Genomic DNA, 25,774 nt, shown 5'->3' with positions numbered 1-25,774 from the left:
TATCAGGGATCACTCATACCAGCCCTGAAGCCTAAATACTTTATAAAGTCTGGCCACCATAATTTTCAAAACTCCTAGTTACGAAGACTCAAAGTAATCCTTGCACAGGCTTAAGGGCCTGTGATAAAATAATCAAGTAAGTAAGTAGATAGATAGATAAATAAATAAATAAATAAATAAATAAATAAATAAATAAATAAAAAAGACACCAAAATCAAACAATTGAAAAGGGGAAAGGTTTGTCTTAGCTCACCTTTCAAAGTAGCAAACAACCTCATTATGACAGGGAAGTCAGACAGAAGGAAGGTGAAGCAGCTGGTCCCATTGCATCTGTAGTCAACAGAGAGCAATGTGCTCAGGCTCCCAGATGCTCAGCCTCCTTCCTCTTTATAAGATCCAGAATTGCCTGCCTGGGGGATGTTCCACCCTCAAGGACAATGGGATGGTTCACCTCCCCCATCAATTTTCATAATCAAGATAACGCCACAGGTGTGCTAAGAGGCTCAAGTCAAAGGTGACTGTAGGTTTCATCAAGTTAATAGCACTGATGTTTCACTCCTAGGAACTTGCAAAGTCACTGCTGTTAACTGGAGAACCAGATGTAGTCCTGATAGTCTGTTTTCAAGTTCTAGTGGCTTCTGTGGCCTGTCTTACCGCTAATCTAGTATAAAGAAAGGAGCGAATGTTTAGGAGAGTAAAGTGTTTAGATTTGTAAATAGAAATGGAACAGATATTTTAAACCTCTTCTATAAGCCTGAGACAGTGCTAAGCCCTTAGGAAACTACGGCATTGTCTTCACACATGTTTGCAAAAGTCTTCATAAAAACCTAGGTCTTGGATTTGCTTAGTGCCTGGCAACTAAGGATGAAAAATAAATGGGATTAAATATTTTTCAATGACTGCTTTTAATACAGAGAAAGTAAGAGTGGTGTGCTTGTTAAATGAAGTCGGTGTTAAGAAGAGTGGAGACAACTAAGGCATCCCACTGATGTATTTGAGCAGAGTTTGTAGTGTTCTCAGTGTGCACCAAAACACAGAGTACCTTGGTGATGGCATCCCTGGAATGAAGGAATTCTACCGTAAGGGACCTGACTGAGAAGCACCAATGGGGTGCTCTTGAGACACTGAAAAACCAACACCTAGCATCATTGAAGTAGAGGCAGAGATAGATGAAGACAGAGTGACACACAGGAAAGCTGTTCTAACCATACCCACTCATCTCTGCTCCAGGATTTTCCTTAAAGAAACAAATAATACACATAAATACATGCTCATGTAAATAAATATCCTGTTCTCCAATTTGTGAGTTGTGTGGAATCTGGCTATTTTTTTTTAAAAGAAGAGCTGAAACACAGAACATTTAAGAGCTCTTCTAGTTTCACACACTGATTAGTGGCCGTCAAGGGAGACAGTTAATGCAGATAAAGAAAAGCACAGAACGTAGAGGAACTGAGCTCCAGTGTAAGCTTGGCCACTTTCCATCACTTGGCTGGGAGAAAACTATTTCCTAGTACTTTATCTGTAAAATAAAAGTACAAAGAATGCTGGGAAGAGCAGTGATGGTGCAAAGATTTGAATACGAGGATAAATAGATTTTAAATAATGAATGAAGGATGGGCTTGAATTATAGCTCATGGGTAGAGTGCGTGCCTACTGGGAGGTCAATTCAACCCTTAGGACCAGAAAAGGTAAGTGGAGTTAAAAGAGGAATGTATGAATGGATGGCTAAAATTTAATTTAAATTTAAATGATCTAAATAATCATATTTGAACTTGTATGACTTTCAGCTACAATTTTAAGTTTTTCTGTCAACATGTTTTATCCGTCGAGTAAATCCATAGGGTGGGTTCATTATTCCCAGTTTTGGTCTATTTTGTATATATGCCTTTGTGAGGGGTGTGTGTGTGTGTGTGTGTGTGTGTGTGTGTGTGTGTGTGCTTATGTACGTACATGTTCTATGATGACAACATTTGTATCATTGTTCTTGTGCCATTTTTCTTGATTTAATCAAACTTCCTCTCTCGGGACTTGAACTCATTAAGTAGAGCCAGCCAGTGAGCTCCCAGAATTCAGCTGTGTCTGCCTTACCTGTGTTGATATATCAGGCGTGCACCACCATACCCAACTATTTTTAGGTGGGTTCTGGATATTGCACTCAGAACCTTTTATCGCTCAGTGTAGCAAGCACTTCAGTGACTGGGATATCTCTGCGACCTTTTTTTCTTTTTTCTTTTTCTTTTTTTCTTGTTGGCATATGGTCTTTCTATGAAGAATAAGCTAGCCTTATACTCCTATCCTGTCGTTCAAGAGCTGCAGTTGCAGACCTTTGTCACCATGGCAAGCCCTGCTAGTATGTTGATGTTTGAATGCATCTCATGTTCCAGTTTGCGCATGGCTTAAACCTGGTTTTGCTCTTTGGCTGTCCTCTAAATTGTGTTTTCAGTTGCTTTTGAGATACGTCTGTTGTCCAGAGAAGAAAGGTGCGGTAGCTCTAACATCATACTTTGTCAAGTTATCACCTGCACAGTGTTGTCAGAGAAACAAAAGGCGGCCATTATGATATCGGAGGACCTGCATGCATTTGTAGAACTTAGGACCACCTGAGAATATATGCAAACAGTGACAAACCACTTAAAGTTCAGCTAAGAGGACAGCTGCTGAGACATGCAGGCGTAATATCTCCTGCATCTCGTTATGTGGTGGTATACTTATTTCTTACTTGGATATTGGAATTATTCTTACATTACATATTTTACATTGTTGACAACCTAAAAATCTACAACCCTCACACAGAGTCAATAATTAGATTCATCTAATCACTAACCATTTTTTTAAAGGACTGGTTAAGTCACCAAGAGCTATAGAACGAACCTTTTAAATGTAACTAAAATGAAAGGGAAAGATTATTGGGTAGTTTCAACTAAATACGATAAATGGACAGATGCTGTTTCCTGTTTCTCTGGTGTAAACAAGGAAGCTGTCCCACTGGCCTGGCCACAACCTACATGTCCCTAGGCCACTGTCTGTTTTACCCTTCCACTTTCCCTGAGGGAGAATTCTGGGTCATAAAAGAGACTCAGTATGAATTCTTTCCAGAAATGATTTGAGCTCTGCGTTTGTGACATCTTATTATAAGACAAGCTAACATCTATTATTAATTGATGCACTAATTAAAGCCATATTCGCAGTTTCCATTAGCTTATTCCTTAAATTCTCCAGAGTTGGCTGTCTGGTTTTAATCAAAACCAAATGGTAGTCCAAGCTCCCAGGCTGGGGCAGCTAGGAGGAAGTCATGCAGTGGAGGCACAAAAGCAGAAAAGATAAACAGATGAGAGTTCACAAGCTGTCTGGGGAAGGATGCGTACACTCTGCTAGCCACTTCAGAGATGTGATTGAGAGACTCCGCCATGCCGGAGGAAGGATCGCAAGGGTCTAATGTCAGCAGGACTCTAACTTGATCAAGATGGAGCCTGCCTTCTGCCTGTCCAGCCTTTCCAGCCTTGGTTGTCTGTAACTGGAGGATCCCTGACTGGAGGTAAGGAGGTTTCATGTGCTGTAACACAAACCACTGTGTTCTGTTCAGAATTCTGGGGATGAAAGAGAGAGGAGAAAATGCTCTGCTTCTTGGATTCTCCGGATGTTACTTACAGATTTTTTTTCTCAAGTCCAAGATGTAAAATTTTAAGTTATTTTTTTAAAGGTTCTAAACTTTAGAAGAATTACGGTATTCCAAGGCTCAGACTTCATCTAACTGTCTCAGAAAACTTGTGAAATGAGAGTTAGGAATAAGGGTTCTCCATTTACCACAGTAGAAAGGCTGTGTGTGGAGGGGAGAGCTGCGCTTTCTTTCTCCCTTGTTTTCCATGAGCCCTGTGGGATAGGAAGGACTCTAGGACTTTCTGACGCTGGCTAATCATCTCAAGAGCTTTGACAAACTCACTTCAGTTCTGTGTAAAATCAGAGCTTCAACGCCCAGGCGGCTCGGCTCTGCCCCTCCCCTCGGCTTCGTGCAGGCTTTCTCACATGCAAACTTCTCAGAGGCAGGAAATACTTTGCAGGCAATCTGGGCCTGCTTGTGGAGGCCCCTCTCGCAAAACATCAGTCTGCATTTAGAAGACAGAAGTCACTAGGAACGCCTTGACAGGATCCGGCATTAGCTGAGACTCCCTCCAGCTGCAGAGGGTGTTTTTGTTAGAATCACACACCGCGTTAAGGAGAACTGCTTAGACTAGAGCCCGTGACCTCAGCCAGAAATGTGAACTTAAGATTTTGGAGACGCTAACCGGACAGATTCTTCTCCTAGCCTAGCTGGAACAGCATCATGCCTTGGCGGTAACAGCAACTCCTGGTCCAGGTAAGAGGCTGCTACGACTGTCATGTAGGAGATGGAGCTGGGAAACCTTGGCATCTTCAGCCAGCTGTTGACTGCTTTCAGAGCTGAGCCCTGAAAAGCAGAATGGGAAAATGTGTAGTCAGTAGAAAGCTGTGAGTCAGTCTTTTTAGCAAAATGTCATTTCTAAAATATGCTCCACGTAGCTCGAGTCTCTTTCCCCATACAGAAATGTTTTATTCTGATTTCTTTCTATTCTTAACTTACTGACCAATCCATCTACAGCACGCTGCTGTTGATAGCTGTAGCATATCTTGAGGCCAATGAATCTTCTCATATTGAAGTGTGAAACTTTAGGAAATCCTTCCTGCTTTCTGTTTTCCCAACAAAAAGAGTACATAACATTATAACTTTTTTTTGCTTAATAATGAACTTTCAAACAAAAATCGGTGTCTTACTGAAAACTCTGAAGATCAAATTCTTTAGTATTCCCCCCAACTAGTTTCTGTCACATATCCAATTACTAACACACAACTTAAATTGTTATTTTAAGAGAAGTAATGACATACACGTTTACAAGTTATTTCTGTCTTGGCATGTTTAATTTCAGTTTGGGACTTTACGTGTCAGAATTGGGTTTTGTTTACATTAAACTTGGATTCGCCGCTCAGAGCTCAAGTTGTATGAACACTCTGTGTTACTGAAGCAGAGCTGTACATTCACCATCCATTCGTATTTCATGTCATTGTGAAGTCATATTGTCACCATGCTTCAACCGTTTAAATTGTCTTAATGGTTAAATGTGTGATCCAGGAGTAAATAAATGTAGCAATGGCTGATATAACCCAGAGTTACAATAACAAAGATGATGTTATATTTAGAAGGAAATTATTTTTGGAAAATTGTATGGAGTAGTATGCAAAGAAAACAAACATTCCTGCCTATCTCCAAATCTATGAACCAAACTCAGGAAGTGAAGGCTGGATGGAGGACAGGTTTGCCGATTGGATGTTAATAAGGATGTCAATCATAAACTCCTATAAAGGATAAGATGGTCATTTGCTGTGTTAGCTAATAGAAAATTTAATTTCTAGCCTAGAATGATTTATATGGATGCTTTGCTATTGTTGCTAACAATTTAAGCTTTGTTAAGTCCTTTAAAAATGAGGAAAAACAGATTTTAATATGTAGAAAGTGAAATTCTGGTGAGGCTTTAGGAGAATAGACCTGTGGCAGAGCAATTGTCTACTATGTGCAAGGCCCTGGGTCTGAAATATTTTACAAAAACAACCCAGTAGAATGCCAGGGAAAGAAAGAGCATTAAGTATCACTCTCTGGTGTTGTCAGCGATCACCAACAAGGAAGTTGAGGAATAGCTTTCAAAAGTGTCCTCTACAAGGTCATACTGGTGGCTAGGACAGGAGAGGACAGTGGAACCATGGTCCCTGCCTCTTGTGTTATGGTCTTTATACCACAGACCTTGCTCTCAGATAATAACTATGCACAAAAAAGTATCATCCTGTCCACCTAACAGGAAGCTAACTCTCAAAAAGGAAATTAGAATTCTCCTTCTTAAAAAAAAAAATCAAACTTGCTGATTACCACCATTTTCTCAATGGCTAAGATTTCTTAAAAGGACCCATTAGGCTCTCATCTCAGACTTTAGAGTTAGCTGCCTTTTTAAAGACTATTTGGTTAAATCTTATTCTTAGGTCAAGCCAGTCAACCTATATACTATAATGATAGGCAATTTAAAACCAGTGTTTCTTTCAAGAAAATGACCTAACTAGGAACTTGCTCATTTCATAACCTTATACTCAACCTGCATAGTAAACGTGTTATCCCCACCAATGACCTTCAGATGGAGTTTTAAGACCCTCAGTTATAATAATCTCAAGACTCTTAACAATCTCTCTATTATCTCAGTTAAATACTTCTGAGCCCCATTTCCAATTCTAAGAGCCAAGACGCTATATGTCCATAAGAAAATGTAAGTGTAAATTCTACAACTGTTTTCTACCTTTGATCCACACATCTACTCTATGGCTTCCATAATATTCTCCAGTACAGTGGTTCTCAACCCTCCTAATGCTGGGACAGTTTAAGACAGTTCCTCATGTTGTGCTGACCCCCAACCATAAAATTAATTTGTTGCTACTTCACAACTGTAATTTTGCCACTGTTATGAATACTAATACAAATATCTGATATGGAAAAAAAAAGATATATGACTCCTGAAGGGTCACAACCCATAGGTTGAGAATCCTGCTCTAGACATGTACTAGGTACCTCTTTTACATTATGTAAGGACTGACAAGGGAGACGTCAAGTGAGAGTTGGCTAGATCCTCTGTGGCATACATCCTTTCCTACAGCACATGTGTGCTGCAGCAATGTCCTTTCCAGGCAAAAGATTTTCCCATGAAACTAATGTGTTCTGTTTCTAATGGGTGTCCTTTCCTTAGAGCAGGGCTCTTCAACCTTCCTACTGCTGTGACCCCTTAATGCAGCCCCTCATGTTGTGGCGACCCCCAATCATAAAATCATCTTGTTACTGCTTTGTGATTTTGCTCCAGGGACAAATTGTAATATAGATAGCTGATATGCAGAATATCTGATGTGCGACCACGGTGAAACAGTCTTTCTGGGGTTGAAACCCACAGATTGAGAACCACTGCCTTAGACTGTGCTATGGGGCTGTCTGGTTTTTTTTTTTTTTGAGGGGAGTTCCTAATATTGACACCCACAATGCTCAAAACTCTCTCCTGCGGCCATCACACTGCATTGCAGTAGACTAGGTACCTAGCTTCAGGCTCGCTGGAATGCCATGAACAGGGAACAGTGTTCATTTCTGCACTCTGAAGGGAGTTCTCATTGACAGAAAGGAGGCTGCCCTAACCCTTTCAAACCTTTCCATACGGTACACGGAGCTGCCCGTTCCTGGGATGAGCTTAATCTTATTTACTGGTAAGTGGTTCATGGACTTAAAATCGGTCTAAAGCAGGTCATTTCTGAGCTCCCACCTGTTTTTATTTGTTTCTTCTTGGAAAATGAAAAAATTTCTATTGCCTTGCAATGAGAACTACCATTTTAAACCACTTGCTATAGGGAGGTATGGGTGATATCTCACACATGATTGATTCCTAAGATTTTATTTAAGCATAATCATTAAATACCAATAGGTCTGTATAAGAATAGGTTTCTTGAAGGTAAAACTAAACCAAAAAAGCCTGCAGAGAATTGCCCTTCTTGATCAGCTTTGAGATGTTAAAGAGTTTACTACTCTGGATCTTCTCTAGCTTTAAACTACCTGTCAGCTTAAGAGTTTTGGGAAGTACATGGGCTTAAAAGAAGCTTTTTAAAGAAGTTTTCAAAGAAGCTTTTTAAAAAATGAAATCAAATTTTAGACACTGAAAGCTTAGTAAAAGAAGACTGATTTCATTCAATGGAGAATAAGGCGCTTATATACATGACCTTGAAAACGTTGACAGGAAAGCACATGTAAAATGAAATTTCTAACGAGGAAGCAGTAGAGATTCATCATAAGAATCTTCCCATAAGCTGAGGTGAATGCATAGAAATGAGCAGCAGTTGGTTGCACATCTCAAGCAGTTCTAGTGTATAGAACTCCCAGAGCATCTTAGCCATGCAATTCAGGTAAATGAGAGAGATACTGAAAAGAAAGTAGCAAAAGTAGGAAGATCAAAGACCAAACTTGGAAAGTTCATTTTCATTCCAAGCAACTAAAAGCACCTCTAACCCATCAGGAATTATCAATACCTGTTTGTCGGTAGGTTGTGGAATGAATGGAAGCCAAGGGGACAGAGGAAAAACAAAAACAGGGTTGCAGAATGTTAATATGTGAGAGCTGGACTTGGACTCTAGTCTCTGGACTTCCCAAAATGATAGACTAATACTTGTTAAAGAGGAAGAAAAATAAGTGGCTGGCAGAAGCAATCAGAAGCTAAGGTCAGAGGTTAACAACACTCTTGTAAGATGACATTACAATTCACACAGAACCAGAAGCACAAACTTCCAGAAATAGTGAGAAATGAAAGTTTATGTGAGGCAGCGTGAGAGGAGCTACATGCTTTCCCAGTGTAAGTAGGACAAGGTACTGAAGGAATCCTGAAGGATTCAGAGCACTGACTGATTCCATCTCTGCTACTCAATGCTCCCTGATTTGGGTCAACCTGATTCGCATTTTGATGTAGCACATCCATACTGAAATAGCATGAGCCAGCAAGGGGAATTCCAGTTCATACTCAGCTCTGATTCTTCAGCTAACATCAGCTGGAAGAGTCCTCATGAAATCATCTCCTCCTGGTCCTCCTCACCCCACATCACCATCCCTGAGCATCCGCTGAGTGCCTGAACAGTGCCTTTAATTAAGCACCCTTTCCATTCTTTTAAATCATGTTACATTACTGCATTATTGTGTTCTTACCAATTTTTGATGGTAGGTATGGGGAAAGCAAGATTCAAATGATTTAAGAAACAACTGAAATTTCCAGGGGGAAAACATGCTTTAACAAATATCTTGCCTACACAATACACACACACACACACACACACACAGAGAGAGAGAGAGAGAGAGAGAGAGAGAGACAGAGAGAGACAGAGACAGAGACACAGAGACACAGAGACACAGAGAGAGAGACAGAGACACAGAGACACAGAGACACAGAGAGAGAGAGAGAAAGACAGAGAGACAGAGACACAGACACACACACACACACACACACACAGAGAGAGAGAGAGAGAGAGAGAGAGAGAGAGAGACAGAGAGAGAGACAGAGACAGAGACACAGAGACACAGAGACACAGAGAGAGAGAGACAGAGACACAGAGACACAGAGACACAGAGAGAGAGAGAAAGACAGAGAGACAGAGACACAGACACACACACACACAGAGAGAGAGAGAGAGAGAGAGAGAGAGAGAGAGAGAGACAGAGAGAGAGACAGAGACAGAGACACAGAGACACAGAGACACAGAGAGAGAGAGACAGAGACACAGAGACACAGAGAGAGAGAGAGAAAGACAGAGAGACAGAGACACAGACACACACACACACACACACACACACACACAGAGAGAGAGAGAGAGAGAGAGAGAGAGAGAGAAAGGTCCTTGTTTACTTAAAGGTTCACTATACCTGGTACATTTTATATGTTTGATAAATGGAAGCCTTTTTTATAATTACCATTATCATTATCATCAAAAGTTTTAATGTTCATAATATTACTTCACTATCTAGAAAGCTATCCAGTGACAAAACATGGCTCCAGTGTATATTCACTCATAGATAGGTAAATACGGTGGAATTATATAGACTACATATGAAAGACTGAAGTTGAAATCTAAAGTGTTGGCCCCTGACAGGATAGTGAGCTGATGGAAGGAGGTAAACTCAAAGAATTTCTCCTTGATTTCAGTGGAGGTTGTGCTAGTGCTTATGGAACAGCTTAAGCTCAGTTTCCTGGAGCCACCTGCTCATCTAAGCACCTGTGTCAATGGTGCCGTGTGTGTCCTGTATCTCTTATCCACACTGAGTGATGGCTATTTCTACTGCAAGAGAGTTCCTAGAAATGATAACCAAGCTAAAAATAAAGCGACCACTTAGAGCAGAGCCATATCTCAGTATGATGATGATAAAGCCTTATAACCCGTGTTCCTTGTTGGACAGAAATATCTCTTTATAAAGAGGCAAAACCATGTGTGACTCATGAATAATAGCCAAAGGTGAGGAGGAGCAAGTTTGCAACAGAAAGCTTTACTCTTAAGTTCTTCTTGGTTACATGAAAATTTCCACCTGAGACAAGTTCAGAGTAAAGACACTAATTGTGAGATATTTTAGAACAGTGGTTCTCAACCTGTGGGCTGCTACCCCTTGCAGGGGTCAAAAGATCTTTTTCCCAGGAGTAGCCTAAGTCCATTGGAAACACAGACATTATGAACCATAGCAGGAGGACAATTACAGCTATGTAGTTATGGTTGGAGGTCTCTACAACATGAACTGTATTAAAGGCTCTCAGCATTAGAATGATTGAGAACTACTGTTCTAGAGAAAAGAGATAGTAAAGATAGTCAAGTCACTATCCATTAATAAGTTTAATTTCAAAAATCAACTAAGGTACTGTGTGCTTCTAAATGTTCTAAATGCATGCTTCTAAAGAGGGAGGAAAATTCATAGAAATCTACAAAAATAGTAGGGTCTAGGAAGTGCTACTTCCACAAGGCATACAGTCACTCCTGACTGATAATCCTGGGATCTCTTGGAAGCCGCATGCTCCCAGCACTCTCTTCCTGATAGCAAGTAGAAGACCATGAAATGTTCCAAGGTTTCCTCAAATTACGTGTGGGATGCTTATGAAAAAAATGTTAGGCGAGTCCGCAAAGCTGGCGGCCCTGAGCTGTAAAGTGGGTGTGAGACAAGTGTTGCCAGATCTGAACTCCTCCCTGCAAGGAAATTAGACCCTGCTCAGGAGCCGGGACGTAAAAAACAGGGCACATCCAAAATAATAGCCTACCATTTTGCAACAACCTGTTCTTTTCCCATGAGTAGACTTCTAGTCGGTCGAAAGGGTTAATTTTGAAATTTCCCTAGTTCCTGGAGTAATTCTATTCTGAGAGCAGAGGATGTGAAAAACCTTTCCAAATCTAGGAGAAGCTCCAAGGTATGCGTTAAATAAGTTACCACTGAAGAGCTAGTTTTCATTCTGGTGCCTACTTTATTTTCCTTCCAAAACCCAAAATTAACAGCCATGACAAAACATCCCTTGGAAGCAGCGATGGGCTATTTAAACCTGTCGTAGGTAGCTTGTTTTATAATTTACTAAAGTTAAATTTTTGAGGCTCTCCAGACATGGAGACATGGAAGCTATTTCATATATACTATTTTTAACTTTACAGAGCAATTTACCAATAAAGAATCTTAACAAGAGCTGATGTTTCTTACTAACAGCTAATGAAGCATAATGAATACACTCTGAATAAAGTATGAGAGTATTTGCCTGCCATTCTTTGACATGGGTGTAACTCCATGAAATTTCTCCCCTTTATCGTAACCTATATAATTCTATTTTTCCAGTTTAGTTTATGCAGTCATTTCTAGGAGAGACTGTTTAACAGCAGAATTCGTTGTATTGTCTCTGAACCCATCTATCCCTTTTCAGTGACGTTCTCTGAGCCACAGATGCAGTAGCTGTGATGTAGCTGTATCTATTCAGTCTGGGCTCCACATGCTCTCTTGATCTCTGCACTGTGTCCAGTTGAGGTTCTCTGTGGTGTTCTGAATTCTGGGAAGAGGTCAGTTAACCTCTCCCAGGGATGAATCCCTTAACCTCTCCCAGGGATGAATCCCCTTCTACTTTTCCCAGGCAGAGTGGTCAGCCTTGAAAACACAAGCATATCGACAACTAGGACAAACACAGCAGGTTGTAGCTATATATTTATGGACATACACATAATAAATACCGTCAAAGAAGTAGAGGCCATCAACTTATGAGTTGCAGGGGAATGGGAGGAATGTGAAGGAAGAAGGGGGAAGAAGGGGGAAGTGACAGAACTTTATTCCAACAAGACAATTTTAAAATAATAATTATTAATGTGTAAAAGAATGTAGGCAATGTTTCTGTGAGAGATTAAGATGTACACTGCTGATAAAGGAAGGACAAGCTTCATGACATTATTTAAATTTTCTCTCTCCTATAACCCTATTCTACCTTTCTCAACCATGGATTCAGTGACATGAATATCTATGGGAAAAGCGCTATTTTTTTTTCCTAGATGTTGGCTGCCTTGCGAAACTCCTAGAAATTTATTTAGAGGTGTCCTATTACTTTTGCTGTTTGTGTACTCACATATTGGACTTAAGAGAAAATCATATCTGCTATAAGTTCTCTATGAACATAAACAGTTTGTCTAAATTCTTTCAGTTTGGTCCTGAAAAAGATTACTCTTCATATTATCATTGAGTGTGTGTCCCAAAAGTCACAATCTGGATAATTTGTTTGTGTTGATATGCTCGTCAATGAATAAATAAATAAATAAATAAACCCCTGTTGTCCACACTAGCTCATTGTGATGTAGCACTAACTTACTGACATTAGTCATTGTGCACTGGAAGGATTGATTTCTAGTGCAATTATGTCTGTTTCTAAACAGGTGTCTAATGACTTTGATTTGAGTAAGTCTGCAGGGACCATGGACTGTTCACAAATGTGACTTCTATCTCATATAGAAGTCATATCTTCATATCTCACATATCTACCTTCCATGCTAGAACTTGTCTGGGTTGAGCTTGCAAAGGTGTGCATACTGCCACAGATGCTAGAGCTTCGTATGTCCAGCTGCCCTGCTGTGTCTGGAGAACACTGTTTTCTAAGGCTGACCACCACTCTGCCTCTCACAATCATACAACCTCCTCTTTGAAAAACCCTGGCCTGGTCAGGAAGGAATGTGATATACAGATGTCCCCTTCAGGCCTGAGCACGCCACAGTCTTTAGATTTTATTCTGTGAACCAAGACCAATTGCTGTTTGCCGTCTTAGTTAGGATTTAGTATAAGAAAACAAACACCTTCTCTGATGAGTGTTGAGAACCTTTTAAAATAGTAATAAGTCAGTTTAATACTATAACCATCTAACAGAATAGTGGTATTAGACTCTCCACTTCAGCTCATGACCTACCTAGGCACAGGTTCTTGGACCAAATAGCAGTGCCAATATGTAATTCACAAAATCCTATGAACACGGTTATTTCCCATTTTTTGCATCAGTATTGATTATTTTAACCATATAAACAATATACACATTTTGCAAGTATCGTGGATTGTATTTCCTTTCATTATAAAATTGTTTTTCATAGAGTTGATAACTGGTTCCTCTAGTGTTCCCTGGAATTCTTGTTATTAATAATTCTTCCACCCAAATTACCTCTCATTGCTATACATTCTCAGCATACACACTTTTATATTTCCTTTTAAAGATATTTTTCTTAGCTATATCTCTTAACAGAAACTCACTATATGAATTCCGTCATAGAAACTCTGTTGCACAGGCATTCACACTTAGTTCTTGGCTTTCACCTTGCATGTCTGACTCTCTGGTCAATTCCAAAAATATGTTTTGGAGCAGAAACAAATTCCTATGCAAGATTTTAAAGACATATTTGTGTGCCATCTTATCTCCAGTGTTAATTCTGAGAAATCTAGCACCATCTCCATTCAGGATTTCTAAAATATAACCTTCTATTTCTCTGGAAGCATTAAAAATCTGTGTTTTCTGTTCTGTGTTCTGAAATCTCATTGTGATGCTTCTGAACATAGCCAGTTTTTATTCTTTTGTTCTACTGTGTTGATCATGATTCTCTTTGCTCTGAAAACTTGATCATTAGTCCCAGGAGGCTGTCTAATTTTAAAATCATTACCCAGAGGATTGGAAGGGTAAGTCAGGAGTTAAAAGTAGGTACCATTCTTTCAGAGCACCCGACTTTGATACCCAGCACCCACATTAGTTGATTCACAGTTACTGTAACTCCAAGTCCTCTGGCCTCTGTGAGCACTTACACACACACACACACACACACACACACACACACACACATACACACACATGCACACACACACACACATACACACACAAAGGCTCACACACAAATATACACACATGCACACACACACAGGCACACACATACACACGCACACACACACACACACACACATAAACACACATGCACACACACAGGCTCACACACACATATACACACATGCACACACACACATACACACATATATAATATACACACACAGGCACACATACACACACACTGGCACACACACACACACACAGACACACACACACAGACACACATACAGGCACACACACACATACACATACACAGGCACCTACACACACATACACACACACAGGCACACACACACATACACACACACAGGCACACACACATGCACACACACACAGGCACACACATACATGCACACACTTAATCTTTTAAAAAACAGTCTTAAAAAGGTAGTACACAGAGTAATTGACTTTATTATACACCATTCACAGATCCATATAATGGACTTGGCTTATATTTTTCTCTGGAGAAAAGATTCCCTTCAATTGTTATGAAATTCTTCAAGGGATTGACATTTCTCTCTGGACTAATGAATTTTGAAATTAAAATAATGTTCTAGCACTTGTTACTGAATCTATTTTATCTTTCCAAAGAGTATCCTATAATAGTAAGTCTCTGGGAGCAGAAGAAAGATTTCGCCCATCAAGTAGAAAACTACCAAACTTTCCATTAGACTTAAATGTTGTAAAGAAAAAAAATGATCCAGGAAATATTTCACTCTGTGAGGATTTCTCTAGCACATCTTCCACACCCAACATCACTTTCTATTAAAAAAAGAAGAGAGCAAAGGAAATGGGGAAGGGGCTAGAGGATGATGCTCCCAACTCATGTGAAAAATTTCATAGTATTAATATTCATCAATGATGGCATTTTCTGTTTATATGAGTATCTTTCAAAAAAATCAAAAGGTGCAACCAAAAAGACAAAATACAACATTTACACTTCTATTCTCTGTGTCCAGCACAATGTCTATCATTCTTTAGATAGTGAATGAAGTTTTCATAGTGGTTGTGCTTGCACTACTGTCTGCCGGATACTACACACACTGATCTAGCCACAAGGCTTTGTTTATGTCTTCTTGCATGATGCAGAGTTGACAATAGTCAATGAAATTTCTTTTATTTGGCAGAGGAAATTATAAGTGGTATGAGTATTTCAAAACTAGGTGTAAACTACAGTGTTTACTGTATGACAAATATGACCAATTAGCCAGTCATTCTCCACTGCACTCTCTCCACTTCTCATTTTTAGATACCGTAATAGTTAATGGTGTTTAATTCTGAAATATGTATTGCATCATGAGATGTTTATGTTAAGGAGTAGTAGTATGGAATAATTCTAATGATAAATTTTAAATCACTTTCTGTCTATACATCCTATGCATTAATATTACAAAGAGTGCCTTTACACAACTCACGACAATTTTCTAGGTCATCTACATGACTAGAGGTGCCTAGAGTCCCCAGTAACATGAACACATTGGTGTTTGAACACATGCATTTCAGAAGTAAAAATTCATATGGAGATTCACTTTATAAAATCAACACCCTAGAAATGACCTACACTTTTCCAGACCTTCCATCTGAATTCTCAGCAGCTGAGCTCATTTTTTAATAAAACTGCATAAAAGAATTAGGGAAAATATAACCAAAATATGTAGAATAGTGCTCTAGAGTTTGCATAATAATTTTAAATAAGACAGCATGATACAGAATCCCTCAGGGAAAGTCAGGCCTTTTAAAAAGAACACATCTTATGGCATGGATTTTAGTCAATTCAGATGATTTCTAAAACCAGGCTTGTATGCTCAGATGCAGTGTCAATATTGCAATGTTTCAATTTACTAATAATCTCCCAGGCTTTAGGTGGAAGATTTATTTAACTATGAATTAAAAATGAATTTAAATAAGGACTGTGTATAGAAAGGTGATGGAAATGAAATGTTTTAACATCTACCAGACCACAGACTATGGAACAGGTGTTGAAAATCTAATGATGATTATCAGAATGACAAGTAGGAAATATAGGAAATATTTTGTCCTAAAATAGATGGAATAGGGACATAAAAATGGTTTTTAAATACTCTAAAAAGCCTGAATCAGAAATGAGGCCAGAGCTATACTATATTGAACCTAACTAATTTAGAATCTCTGTGTGCTGATAAATCATCTAGGAATTTGTTGAACTACTATCCTTCGACATGATAAGAATACTTACCTCCTTGCCATGGTTCAGTAAAATAAGTTAAAACCATCACAAGTTCTTAGGAGGAAAAAAAACTGTGTATTGATTTTTCAGATTTAGCTCAAAGTTTCTGAAGAGCTCAGAGAACTGGTTTTCTCCTTAGAAAAAGATATAAAGCCAGAATTCAGGCTCAACCTAAACATAAATGAGGCTTAGGAATGACACAGTAATACCACTTGGCATTTCTTAAGTTAGCCTGTTCCTTCTATGTTGGATCAAAATAAGGAAAGAAAGCGCCTAAGACAGAACCACCCTATTACAACCCCAATTCGCCCATGAAAGCAGAAATGTTCTGGCTTGCATCTCAGCATTTTTTTTCCCACTTTCCGTAGCCTCCCACACTATAATGACTTATGCATGGAATTCAGAAGCTTTATATTTTTCTTCTCAGTGCAAGCAAGGTGAATGCCAACGTGGAAAATGTGATGGCCAATTTCAAAGATGGCTACAGATCTCTGAAGGAACCAGAAAGTATCCAGAAGGATATTTGGTCTGACCTGGGTACCAACATGCTGGAGCATCTTCATCCCACCCTTTCTTTACAGGGTGGGACTATTTACCTTCCAAGCATGTGCTTAGCAGGAATAACTTGGAATTTTTGGTGGGGAGTCAGAGACCTTTTCAAAAGATGGGATTGAAGCCAGCCCAGCAGTTAATCTGGTTTATGGCTAAGAGCAACATTATATGCTGGCAGTTCCCGTGCAGAGCAGAAACTGAAAAAATAGCTGCTTTTTCAATGGGAGTTTTCATTCACAGTCTAGAGATTTGTTTTCACTGTAGATTGACACTTGGGTTAGTCAACTTTCAAAGGTTGACTTTAACATGGATAGAACTTGTTTGTTTAACTAGTTTAAACAATTCAAGGTAGAAGGATGGGGATCTGGAAAGTTCTTATATTCTGACCTTACCTATCTTGCATGTGATTTTGTTGCTTAAATTTATAAGGTCCAAATCCTAGCAGAAATCTACTAACATCTTTACAAAAAGAAAGAGGGAGAGAGATAGAGAGAGAGAGAGAGAGAGAGAGAGAGGGAGAGGGAGAGGGAGAGGTAGAGGGAGAGGGAGAGGGAGAGGGAGAGAGAGGAGACAGAAAGACAGAGAGATAGAGACAGAGAAATAGAGAAACAGAGAGATAGAGAGAAAGAGAGAAACAGAGAGATAGAGAGAAAGAGAGAAACAGAGAGCTAGAGAGAGAATGAGAGAGAGAGAGAGAGAAAGAAAGAGAGAGAGAGAGAGAGAGAGAGAGAGAGAATGAGACTTGAGCATTTGAAAACTGGTCCTAATGTTCTCACATCTCCTTGTTGGTACACTTGACATCCTTCATGGGGTTAGAGTTCATGCACAGTAAAGACATGATAAAGCCTAAATATCACAATTCTATGGAGACAATGAACTTCCTTGGTTATTCGAACCTTGGTCTTAGACACTTACCTAATTTAAACATTGGCTCACATTCTAAATCAATCATTTTGAACGTGTACACACTATTCTAGGCTTTGATAATACTGCAATGATATTAGTAATGGCAGAAAATAAATGTATGCCTAGAAGTATCTGTTCAAAAGCCTGATAGTGGAATACATCATGCTTTCTTACCCATGAATTGTGAGTTAATATGAACTACCCTGTATTGTTCTGCTTCTTTGTCACTCCCTTGGGTAGAGACATCCTGGTCACTGGGACTTGACCGGTATGAGTTCTTTTACTAATGAGTTCATACACTAATGCATTGCACATGCTGTCTCCATTGCTCAAGTGTTGCAGGACTGGTTCCCTGGTGGCCTTTTTTTCAATTCAAACCAAGCAGCAAATCAATTTCCTTAATGGCTTTTGTTCACTAAAGTAAACCGGGAAAGCACGCGAAGCCAGAGCAACAAGTTAGTTTTTCCAGTGAATTTTATTAAGCATCGCAGTCCAAATATTTTCTTAACAGAGCTTAAAATGTTTGAGTACTTATATCTTTCTTCATTAATAAACCAGTCCAATTGGTTTTGGAAGTACTGATAAACTTTTACTAAAAATACTAAATGCAAATTTTTCTCTAATATTAGACTGCCTCTAAGAAATATACCCATAGTTTTATTAAATAAAGCTTTGCATTATTTCTTACTTCTGTTTCACAGCACAGATTAGATTCTTTGCCATGAAATATAGATTATGTTGGAAATGTATCTATAACAGCATATTTTCAATTCTTTCACAGTTGACAACATGGCAGATCACACTCTCTTCCTTGATCCATGAATTTGAAATCTTCTTTCCCTGGCTTCCACCCCTTTGAGTGTCATATGGAATGCATCTCCTTGTCTGCTGTTAAACTATGATGACATGTCTGTAGCCATCAGAAAGAGGAGCTGGGAAGAGCATGTGACCCAGCAGACTGAAGAACCTTTTAATTCTGATGAGTATGACATAGCATGTCATCACGGACTGGCATCCGACAGCTTGGAGGGAAGGATGGAAAAAGATGCAATCTTAAATGTGGACCATAAAGAGAAGTGTATCTCTCTACCAGACCGCTGTTGTGGGTCAGAGACAAGAGACCTTCCTGGGAGGCCAATGGGGCACATTTCACAGGAGGTCGAAGAAAGTGACAGCCAGGAAGGGGAAGAGCAGTTTCTATCACTAGAGGCCAGCACAGAAACACTAGTGCACATTTCTGATGAGGATACTGATTCTGATCTACACCTTATCAATGACTCACAGATTTTAACTCCACAAAGACATGAAAGAGACAGCCAAGATAGTGTCAAAGGAGCAGGCTCCTGCGAGAAGACTCTGTCCACCATGCCAAGTAGTCAAGATTCTCATAATACCTGGAGTGGGGCTGGTGAAGCTGATATGTCTCCAGCAGAAGGAAGTGGAGAAAGCAAAGGTGTTGAGGCTATCAGCAAAAGCCTGGAGCTTTGTAAGAGTACAAGTGCAAATGAAACAAAAGATGTGCTCAAAATAAACACATTCCAGTCTTTGAATGTAGAAGATGACATCACTCCTAAGGCACTACTACTTGATTCTTCAGTATTCTCGAAAGACGTCACACCTGAGACACAAATGCTTGATTCTACAGTCACCACTCAACAACACAGGAAACCCGACTTCCCTAAAGATGACCAGGAAGATAATCAGCACCATGTTGTAGAAGAAGACTTCTTAGCAACTCCTTATGCAGACAGAGGGCTGCCATTATTAAAAGCAGATTGCGGAAGTTACCTTCTGCAGCCTCCTTCCTGCCCTGGTGGGATGTCAGCAGAAAATGACCTGGAGAAGAGTGGGTTCTCAGATTATCCAAACAAAAGCACTCTTGGGGTCAGCAGGGAAGATGGCATGCAGTGTTTACACTTAAGGGGCCCAGTGACCACCCAGGAGACCACAGACAATCAAGTCAGACTGCGCAAGAGAAAGGTAAGCCTCACATGTAGATCATCTGGTTTTTTGAAGTGTTGTAAATATCTTTATTTTCATAACTCATGGATGTGCTTGGGCTGAAAAGGATGCACAGATGTTTTGCTTGATTTTGTTGTTTTTAACCCTGTCATGTAGCTAGTACAATTTAAAGCCTTTCGCTTGATAAAACCATGAAACTATGCGAGAGTTGACATACAATAATCTTACAGTTTCACTAACAACATTGCAATGGTTTGTGGCTCTTTAAAATTGCGTTAAGATAGCATGGCTCGGTCTCCTTGGAATTTAGTACTCACCACAGTGACACTGTAGTTTATGGCCTTCTGAAAAGGGACATGTAATTTTTATAAGAAAAGCAGCAGTGTGTTTAATCTTGTCTCGTTTGCTTGGGCTCGTTTTCCTTTCCTTTCATGGATCATATTTAGTACTTGGCAGTCACGTATTTAAAACCAAAACAAAATCTACTAGAGACTGGTGGGATGGCTCAGAGGTTAGGGGCATGTAGTTCTCTTCTAAAGGACCGGAGGTGAGTTCTCAGTACCCATGTGGAGTGACTCACAATTGCCTATAATTCCTCCTCCAGGGGACCTTATGCATGGCCTCTGCCTCTGTGGGCCCCTGCACTTCACTCATGTGTATGCACCCCATAAGCAGATACACACACATACATGGAATTGAAAATAAAATAAATCTTAATTCAAAGTAACACTTTCAATATGGAATGACAACACTTTACATGTGCTATTACTTGAAATGTCATACTAATACATCTGCTATCAGTAGAGGCATCATTATTTCTTTGCCTTGAATGGGGCCGATACATGATATAATTATTTTATACCAAGGCCTTTTGAATTATTCTACATATTTCCCTAAGAAGAAAAAAAACACACAGTAGCCCTACATGACTGTGGGTTAACACTGAAACTGAACTCTTACTCATGATTTCAGGCTTCCTTTACATTTTTTTCTGACAATGCAGTACTCTATAAACTAATGTAACTCTAAGGGATGGTTTCTTCTTTGATCACCTTACCATGGCAATTGAAGAAACTGTGAAGAAACTTTTGTGAAATAGAAGATAGCTTTTCTTAGTTCTGTTTAACTGGGGCTATTCGCCCACAGCTGGAGGGGGACATTTCTAATTCCTTCTTATTTCCGTACACTGTGGGTTTTTTTTTTTTACAAACTAGATCATTAAACTGAATGTAGTCATTTCAACTGTGTGAACTAAACTCAAAGATGTTACAGCAAAAAAAAAAATCAATATGCTCAGACTATATTCCAAGAGAATAGTATGTGCTTCTGACAAATTCTCTCTCTCTCTCTCTCTCTCTCTCTCTCTCTCTCTCTCTCTCTCTTATGTAAGTTATAGTCAAATGTCAGGGCCCCATGAAATTATAATGATTGGAATGCTTATGTCACATTTCCAGAAATTTCCATATGTCCTATCAAATCTGTAGGAGAGAATGCAATCATGACATAAGGAAATACTAACTGACTTATGACATGGCTCCCTAAAATAAGACAAATCTGGCCCAACTGCCTACAGACACATTAAACATTCCTGCAACATATGCTCATGGTTGGACAGTGATATCACTATGAAGAATGCTGGAAAGGATCTGCTCTTCAACGTACTGCTAAGGGTTGCACTCGGGAAGCTGGAGTTGTCTCTCCTGTGCAAGCTCTAATTTAAATGTTCTATTTTAAGCATTTCAACACCCCAACGTGTTGCTGTAATATTGGTTGAAATACTTCCTTTGACATTACAGCCTTTGGCTTGCCTTGGAATGAGTAGACTAAATGCAAACATTTCGGTCCAAAATTTGTTATAGAAAATGTGGTTAAGGTATAAATCATTAGTATTAAAATGGGTAATAACTTTTGTTTTATCTGTTACTAATGAATATTAAATAACTATAAAATAATTGAAAATTATCTCAAATTGTACCAAAACAATCAACTGTATACATATGAACAACATATACACAGATATTGTTTGTTTCATGTAACTAAAAACTAAAAGAAACAACCTAATTTTGATCAATATATATTTAACTATCACAAATTGTATAGAATGCTATACAGCCACTAGGACCTAGGACATAGGGGCATGTAGAGATAGTTTAGTTAGTAAAGTGTTTAATATGCAAGCAGGAAGAACCAAATTTGTTTTCCCAGAACACATATAAAAATCTGAGTGTGGCAAGACATCCCTGTAACCCCAGTACTCAAGGTCCAGAGACAATGGGACCACTAAGCTTACTGGCCAGCTGGTCTAGCCAAAGGGTAAGCTCCAGGGTCAATGAGAGAACCTGTATCAAAAACTAAGGTCAGGAGTTGTGGCTGGAGAGATTGCTAAATGTTTAAGAGCCCTGAATGGTTTTGTTCAGGGGACCTGGATTCAATTCCAAGCACCCACATGGTGTCTTACAACCATCTTTAACTCCAGGTCTAGTGGAACCAATGCTTCTTCAACCTCCATGGACACCAAACATGTACCTAGTACACATACAAACATGCAAGCATAACACTCATACATAAAATAAAGTTGAAATTAAAATAAAAATTAAAAATGGATAGTGAGAAAGGAAAGCACTCAGTGTTAACCTCTGGCCTCACCTCAACACCTATGTATGCCCTGACAGTCATATGCACTCCAAGAACACCTAGATACAAGTGCAGACAAAGAGAGAGAGAGAGAAAGAGAGACATACACATACATACACCCATACATACATATACATGCACACACATGCACCCATACATTCACATACATGTACACAATACACACAGACACACACACATACACATACATACACATGTACACACAATAAAGTGAAAATCATACCACTCATCTTAAAAGATATCCATGTTCATCTGGAAGAAAATAGTGGCAAATTCATAAGTATAGCATACTCTGGCATGAGTGAAAAATATATTTGTATATATAGAACTTAATAAAACTATATTTTTATTTTAGGCATTGTTCTAATTCTGTGAAGAAACATCATAACCAAGGCAATTCTTATGAATGAAAGTATTTAATTGTGAGCTTGCTTACAGTTTCAGTGATTGAGTTCATTAGCATCATGGTAGAAAACAGGCCAGCATACCAGCAGGCACTAGAGCACTGGCTGAGAGTTAATCCTGATCAATAGGCAAAGAGAGAGAACCTGGGGCTAGCTCAGGCTTTTGAAAACTTAAAGCCCATCCCCAGTGACACATTTCCTCTAACAAGGACACACCTCCTAATTCTAATCCAAATAGTGTCATTTCCTGGTGACCAAACATTCAAATCTATGAGCCAGTGAGGGCCATTCTTATTCAAACCACCACTCCCTGGCTCCCTGTTGTATGCTTATAATGCAAAACCTTCTGGTTCAACGGTCAATGGTCAAAAGTCCTCGTAGTCTTTAACAGTCTCAATACTTTAAAAATCCAAAGTTCAAAGTCTCTTCTGGGATTCATGGCAATCTCTTGACCGCAACGCCTTTAAAATAAAAATAAAGAAGGATATCACACACTTCCAATGAACAATGGCGCAGAATGTACATTGCCACTCCAGAGAGGAAGAAATGGAGCACCATGAGAAGATACTGAAGCAAGACCAACACAAACAAACAAACAACAATAACAACAACAACAAGATATACTCCAAATTCTACATCTCTGTTTATGATACCAAAGCACCCTTCAAATGTCCAACTACGTTCATCTTGTTGACTGTAACCCACTTTCCTCTCTTAGGCTGGTTCCATACCTGGTCTGCAGCTCACTTTGACAGGTGTTCCAAGACTCTGGCATCCCCAACATCTCAGAGTCTCCCATGAAACCCAGGCTTCATCTTCGTAGATTTGTGCAATGGCCTCTCTGGGCCTTTGTGCAGGGATACCTCTGACATATACCTGGCCTTGGTAGCTTTTCTTAGCCTTGGAGAAAAGTTCCACAACCTATTTCTTGCATTCTTAACTCTCAAGCCAGAAACATATGGCGAATCTGCTAAATTCTGCTGCTTGATGGGACTGGAATTTGGCCCTCTGTTCAAATATATTTGTATCAGCTTTTTGTTGCTGATGGTTTCCTTCATTGCTTAAGCTTTTCTTTAATTCTTTTTTACAAGTTGCAAGCTTAACAGGGTTTGCTGAGAACAGTGTCTTCAGAGACACATGTGTGCCACATTTTCATGTCTGTACAATGTTAGGTGTGAGATACTAGAGTGTGTTAATCCATCTGTCTAGTTAAAACTATTTCTTAGTCATGGACTAACATGAGAAGAAATGTTAGAAACAGGAAGTAGACTGGGAGGCAGTCTGGGGCTGAGAACTTTAATCAACTCATTAACTGAATGCCAAGTACAAGTATGAAATTCTTCATGAAATTTTCAAGCATAGATTTCTTTTCTTTCATTGGGATATAATCAATGTTCTAAGACTGAAATAAAACAAACAACACAAAATAAAAGAGTAAAAGAGGGGGGACAAGATTCTTCTGTCTGCACGGGATGGCAGTACAGGCATAAAAGCCCCTCCCTACTTGGGAGGCTAGTGCAGAAGGATGGGAGATATGAACATAACTTTCATTATATAATACATATGGAGGTAGCTTTTATTATACAATAAGATCCTGTCTCAAGGAACAAAGTAAAACAAACGAGTGATCTCCTGAATATATTCCCTGTCACTCCTTTAAACATGGTGTGCTTTGTAATCTATATTGTCTTCCTTGGGATCTTTAAAGTTTGGGAGGCACTTATTTTACATGACTTGCTTTGTCCAGTAATAGCTGTGACAATCCAGGAAAGACACAAAAACCTATTTCTAAGGAGTCTCCATTACAGAAGACTGTGTAGCATGCCCAACCAATGAGCTTTTGAGCTAATAATATGGTTTTGAGCTTAGATATGTTAAAATAGTTCATGGAATTGAAATTTAAACCACAAAAATCAAGCAAAACCAAGAGAATTATAAGCAGACATTCGTGAATGGGCAACCCGGCCCTGTGATGTAGGACGAGTACCCTGATGGTCTTGGTGAATCCCTGGGCTGAGGCAGCTCCTTCTGGGCTGAGGCAGCTCCTTAAAGGCAGTTCTTGGAGACACATTCCACAGATGTCTAGAGGCGGGAGATAGCCTAAGAAGTGGTCTTAAACCAGAAGCAATATAAAGATGGAAAAGAGTAGGGAAAGACTTGAGGTTGGAGGTTTTGGAAAAACTAGTATGATTTGTCATTGCTGGTGGTTCACTAATTAAAGAGTCCCAACTTCCATCTGCTGTAAAGAGCATTTACGCATTTGCCAAGTTTTTAAATAATATTATAGTTAAAGAAATGTATGAATGTGCTTTTAATTAGCACACTTAGATGAGACATAAACTATATATGTGACATGATAGGCTAAACTCCAGGAAGTATTTGAAAAATAATAACTTTACGATGACACCAATACCCCCTTCCCTCTATGCAAAAACAAATAGGTCTTGGCTTCGGGATTCTTGGTGTGTATGATGACTTATGCCTTTAATCTCAACACTTTATAGACTGAAAGAGCACTATGGGCTACATTATGAGTTTTGAGCCACCCTGGGCTATGGAGATACCAGGTTTTAAAAGGAGTTGAGCTGGGGAGGTAGGTCAGTCAATGAAGTGGTTGCTGCAGAAGCATACAGTCCTGGCTTCCATCCCTAGAAACCTTGGCATATTTTCTCAGCGCTGAGGTAGGCAGTCTGGCAGCTCACAAGGACTCATAGCTAGTCAGCTTAGCATACTCACTGAATTGCAGGTCTGGGAAACACACCATCTAAAAACAGCAAGGTAAAAACTAGAAAGATGGTTAGGTAGGAAAAGTCTGACAAGCTGAGGTATATGCCCCTGTCCTATGAGGCAGAAGAATGAGAAAGTCAACTCCTACACACTGTCCTCTGTCTGTCCTACCTGGGCCATGGTACACCTATGTGCACAAACACACACACTCATACATGCATATATTCATATGTACAAAAATATATTAAATTAAATTAAATTAAATAAGAAAGTGGACAGTTGTTAAAAAATGACACCTGAGAATACCTGTAAATGACCTCTAACCTACACACACTCTTTCTCACACATACGTATGCATATGCTTACAGACACATAAACTCACATGA

General features: G+C 39.3%; 1 protein-coding gene across 4 annotated transcripts in view; it reads left to right on the top strand.

Moving 5' to 3' along the window:
* The first annotated feature begins 3,303 nt into the window (after nt 1-3,303).
* Nucleotides 3,304-25,774, top strand: part of Dlc1 (DLC1 Rho GTPase activating protein) — a 377,111-nt gene continuing 354,640 nt past the window's right edge. For 2 of the 4 annotated variants that reach the window (XM_031339555.1, XM_031339558.1), the window contains exons 1-2: nt 3,813-4,354; nt 18,425-19,623. In XM_031339555.1, the coding sequence (XP_031195415.1) occupies nt 18,550-19,623 (1,074 nt within the window). In that variant the 5' untranslated portion in view covers nt 3,813-4,354; nt 18,425-18,549. Of the gene's footprint in view, nt 3,536-3,812; nt 4,355-18,424; nt 19,624-25,774 lie in introns of those variants that run through there. The other 2 variants (XM_031339550.1, XM_031339549.1) reach the window with 2 other exon arrangements.

This window comes from Mastomys coucha, unplaced genomic scaffold (assembly GCF_008632895.1).
Source record: "Mastomys coucha isolate ucsf_1 unplaced genomic scaffold, UCSF_Mcou_1 pScaffold22, whole genome shotgun sequence".
Lineage (NCBI taxonomy): Eukaryota > Metazoa > Chordata > Mammalia > Rodentia > Muridae > Mastomys > Mastomys coucha.
This window is presented reverse-complemented; position numbering and strand designations above follow the sequence as displayed.